Raw genomic sequence first — 5114 nt, 5'->3', positions numbered from 1 at the left:
ACATGTTCTTCCATCTTTTCTGGTACATAAAATAGTAGTCTATCATCATTTGTCTTCCTAAATATAACACCATTTCTCATTTCAAATAATTTATGCTCTTGTTTCTCTAACAATTTTCTAATTTCTTGTAACTTTGCATCTTTCGTCTGGCAAATAATTAAATTAGTCTCAAAACTATTTGCTTCTGTTACCATAATGGTATTATTATATCTACTTAATGCATCTACATGCTGCATTTGACTTCCAGCCCTGTGCACTAATTCATAATCAAATTCTTGCATTTCCAATGCCCATCTTGCAATTCTAGGGTTAAGATCTATTTTATTCAAAGTTAAAGTTAAAGAATTACAATCCGTTACTATTTTAAATTTTCTGCCTTGCAAATATATTCTAAATCTCCTAAGTGCATTAATAATGGCTAAAGTTTCCAGTTCAAAACTATGATATTTTGCTTCCGTTTCTGTCGTTCGCTTTGAAAAATAAAATACAGGATGCAGCTTTCCGTCTTCTTTCTTTTGTAAAAGCACTGCTCCAAATCCCATTGCACTGGCATCACAATGCAATTCTACGTCATCTTTATGATTATACAACGCTAATACTGGTGCCTCTAACAATTTCTCCTTCAAGCATAAAAAACAATTTAGTTCCTTTTCTTCAAATTGAAATTTTCTATCTTTCCGCAATAAGTCATACAACGGTTTTGCCAGAGTTGAAAAGTCTTTTATAAATCTTCTAAAATATGAGCACAACCCGAGAAAACTTTGCACCGCCTGAACTTTATTAGGTATTGGGAAATTCTTTACCGCTTCTAATCCCTTATCATCTGCTCTAATGCCATCTTCTGATATTACAAATCCTAAATATTTAACCTTGTTCTGCAAAAATTCACATTTATCCAGCCTCAACTCTAATTTGTTCTCTACTAATCGTTTTAAAACCTCTTCTAGTATCTTAAGATGCTCGGACACATCTTTGCTGGCAATCATTATATCATCCATATATACAATTACCTTGCTTTCCTTTATTAAATCTGCAAATATATCATTAACGAACCTCTGAAAAATTTGCGGAGCTGTTTTTAATCCCATAGGCATTCTCAAGAACTCAAACTGTCCTAACGGCGTAACAAACGATGTGTATTTTACTGACTCTTTCTCTACAAAAACATGAAAATATCCATTCTTCAGGTCAAGCTTCGTGAAAATAGACTTCCCCACTAGTCTGTCTAACAAATCATCAATCAACGGCAAAGGATAATTGTCTTTGATCATGATCTTGTTGAGTTTTCTAAAATCAACGCACATTCTTAAATCTCCTGTTTTTTTCTTTACTAATACTATTGGTGAAGCATACTCTGAGCAACTAGGTTGTATGATGCCATTTCTAAGGTATTCGTCTAACATTATCTGTAATTTTTCCTTTTCAGTGTATGATAACCTTCTTGGTGAACAGCTAAACGGTTTTGCTTTCTCAATTCGTATATTCATTTCGCATTTCTTTTTAGGTTTCACTGGCCTTTCAGCATCTACATATTCCACTTTCAGCAATCTAATTAGTTTTTTCCGCACATCATAACTAATATTTTCACCGATAATATATATCTCTTTTTCATTGTCTCCGTCTACCACATTAATTTGAAGCATGCTGTTTTCAAAATTATCGTCAAAAACGCTTTTGCTATTTATTTCCATTGACTTTTCTAAACACTCTTTTGACCTATCGATCTCTTCTTTGTCTAATAATTTTTCTTCTAATTCTTTATTATTTGACCATTTGTCTAACAATTTCTCTTCTAAGTCTTTGTTTCCTAACACTTTATTTACTAACTTCCTTCCTAATTCTTTATTTTCTAACAATTTACTTACTAACTTCTCTCCTAATTCTTCATTTTCTAACACTTTACTTACTAACTTCTTTCCTAATTCTTCATTTTCTAACACTTTACTTACTAACTTCTTTCCTAATTCTTCATTTTCTAACACTTTATTTACTAACTTCTTTCCTAATTCTTCATTTTCTAACACTTTATTTACTAATGTATTTTCTAACGATTTATCTAATGATGTGGTTCCTAAGAATGTATTTTCTAACGATTTATCTAATGATGTGTTTCCTAAGAATGTATTTTCTAACGATTTATCTAACGATGTGTTTCCTAACAATGTATTTTCTAACGATTTATCTAACGATGTGTTTCCTAACAATGTATTTTCTAACGATTTATCTAACGTGCCAGCTGCTCTTTCCACTGAAATCATTCTCAAGGCGATTGGGTCAACATATAAATTGCAAGCTTCCATGAAATCTCTCCCTAAAATTACTTCAGACCTCATAGATTCATCAGGGACAACTATTAACCAAAAATTTATTTTCTCAAACTTCTTGAAAATATGAACAAATGTTTTTCCAATCACATTTAACTGGCTTTCATTTAGCCCAAAGTAATTTTCTGCGTGTGCTTTAAGTTTTATTCCAACTGGGACACACGATTTTTTAATAAACGAAATAGGACTTCCTGAATCTATGAGGCATTCTGCAATAATGGAGGCATTATCTTTGGACTTAAAATGTATACTGATTAACCTTACGAAATTGTTTCCAATATCATCCTTCCTCTTCGTGCATTGTGCCACCATATGATCCTTAGCGCCGCAGTGGTAGCACGTACCCTTCTCCCTCTTGGGCTTCTGACAATCTCTTGCCCAATGCCCCTTATAGTTGCAATTGAAGCAACGCGTCTCCTTCATTGCATTATCGAGCCCTGGTCCCACTGCTGTTGTCCCTTTTCCTCCAGTAGATCGATGCAGTGGCAAACGCACCTCTGCAAAAGCCCTTACCAATTTGCTGGGGTCTTCAAAGCACTGTATCCTGGCCTGCGCGCGTAAAACTGCATTTGGGATTCCTTCAATGAGACCATCCAGTAGCTCGTCTACATCTAAACGAATTTCCCTTTGCTAAACGTATTTTCTCTTCATAATACTGGGTGAACTTCTCATCGACACTCCATATACGTGCCCCAAACTTGCGACGCATTTCGGCCTTGGATATCTTGCTTCCGAATGCTGCTGCCAATCCATCCAATAATGTGCCCAACGGTTGCACAATCCTCGATGAATCATCATGTATCCATTGCATGGCTTTCCCTTTTAATTTGGCCATGCATAGCAACTTTTTTTGCATGTCCGTTAGTTGATATAATTGAGATACATTATTCAATTGCGCTATCCAGTTGCTAATAGACTCCTCCCCAGTGAATTCCACCATAATTTCTTTAGCTAATTTAAACATCATTGACATCACTTCATCATTGTGCGTTGTATTTATTACACAATTTTCACTGGCGCCCTTTTGGCGCGCGTCAGTCGCGCGTTCTTCGAATTCAACTTCTGCATCGACGCCATTTGCGCTAATTTCGGCACGCTTGCTATTGCCGTCTCTGTCCAATTGTCGTGTGTGAAAATTTTTTAGCTGCTTCTTTGCTGCGTCGATCTGCTCACTTAGCTCTCGCAAAATATTCTCATTCCTGTCTATTTCCTCCTGTTGCATTTGCACTGTCTGCGATACTCCAGTTTGATCTGACTCCTCCTCTCCCTGTTCCACTTCGGGGGCGCTGCCGCGCAAATTTGCGGGCACGCCATTGAGGCGAGCGACAAGTTCAGTCTTGCACCCTTGAGTCGACAAGCCCAATGCAGCTAGCCACTTCTTTAACTGCACCACAGATACTTCGTCTATGCTTAATTTCATTTATGCTTAAATTCATTTTATTTAATTTGAAAAATTAGTGTACTTTATCCCACTTCTGAGATTGTAGTAGGCCTTTTATTTAATTTCTTTATTTCATAATTTCTTGATATACACACGTCTGCTATTGTTCACATTCAAGCTTAAAATGTATCGATCCTCCTCTTTCTATTACTCAAAATGGCATGTTGCATATCGACAGCCTCCTCAGCCACCAATATGGTTAACTATCGATAGATGTGTATCTATCGATGGTTAACCATAATGCTGTTAACTTAAATCTAATATAACATAGGCTAGTAACCAGCTACAGTATACATAGGCTAGTAGCCTGCTACAAGTGTGTGTTAGAGAGAGAGAGAGAGAGGGGGTGGGACAACAGAGCGAGAGCAATCATAAAGAACCCAATAATGAGTTAAAGTTGGGTTACCAACTTGGATAATGCGTCTCTGCGGTGCTGGCAACAACTGTTGACAAAATGAAATCAATAAATTTAGCGCAAATCAATTAAAATAGACGTTAACTGTTGTGTGTGTGTGTGTGTGTGTGTGTGTGCGTATGGCTGGGTGTAGAACTGTGTGTGTTATGCAAACTAAAATATTTGTCAATTTGCGGCTTTGACAAAATTAAATTTGTTACACACAAACACACACACATACACACACACACATAGGGAAACCCTAACACCCACATAACGCTTTAGCTATTTGCCTGACTCTATTTGCATATGTATATGTGTGCTGTGGAAATTATTTAAATTTATTTATATGGCTTATTAAAATTGTTGCAAGTGCGGCATTTAATTAAAATTTTGTCAAATTTGATTTGCGCAAGCAACGCAAAACCGTAAATATGCAAATAAATTTGCTCACTTGATGACAGTCGAAATGAAAGAGGAATTTAATGATTTAAAGGGATTAGCATTGTTGCTTGAGTTAACTAAATAAATATTTGATATTTAATATGCATTCAATGCAGGTCAGCAGCTCTACGAAAAGATTATCCTACTTAGTTGGGCTGTTTGGGGCAGCTATGGCAACTGCCAGCTGCCAGCTGCCAGCTGCCAGCTGCTCCAGATAACGCCGATTTACTCGCTCTTCGATTTCATTCACTTGGAGTACTGGCAGCCTGTGATTAAATATGGTATATAAATGCATAGCAGCTTGTGAATGGTAACTGAGACGAGTCATTAAAAAAAGTGTAGCACGCTTTTGTGCGCAGCTCAATTGCAGTTTGCGCTGCCTCTCGTTTGCCAGCTGTTGCTGGTGGCTCGCAGCTCGACTCTGATATCAGCTCCAGGGCGTCTACTTTAAGTGCTGGCTAATTAAAAACACTTAAGTATTTACGCACTCTCAAAAAAAAGTCTATAATGG

General features: G+C 36.7%; 1 protein-coding gene across 2 annotated transcripts; it reads right to left on the bottom strand.

Moving 5' to 3' along the window:
- Positions 1-2351: 2351 nt before the first annotated feature.
- LOC116804718 (zinc finger protein GIS2-like) lies at positions 2352-4082 on the bottom strand. 2 transcript variants are annotated; one of them, XR_006357209.1, is made up of 2 exons: positions 2589-4082; positions 2352-2533 (listed from the first exon to the last, which is right to left on the bottom strand). XR_006357209.1 is itself a non-coding variant. In XM_044008872.1 (2 exons), exons 1-2 carry the CDS (start codon positions 2745-2747, stop codon positions 2522-2524), a joined length of 171 nt encoding a protein of 56 aa, XP_043864807.1. In that variant the 5' UTR covers positions 2748-2946; the 3' UTR covers positions 2352-2521. The 2 variants fall into 2 exon arrangements, 1 of the variants encoding a protein (XP_043864807.1); XM_044008872.1 differs by having other exon boundaries at positions 2589-2946.
- Positions 4083-5114: the final 1032 nt, after the last annotated feature.

This window comes from Drosophila mojavensis, unplaced genomic scaffold (assembly GCF_018153725.1).
Source record: "Drosophila mojavensis isolate 15081-1352.22 unplaced genomic scaffold, ASM1815372v1 contig_36, whole genome shotgun sequence".
Lineage (NCBI taxonomy): Eukaryota > Metazoa > Arthropoda > Insecta > Diptera > Drosophilidae > Drosophila > Drosophila mojavensis.
The sequence above is the reverse complement of the archived record's forward strand: the minus strand, read 5'-3'. Positions and strand labels throughout refer to the sequence as shown.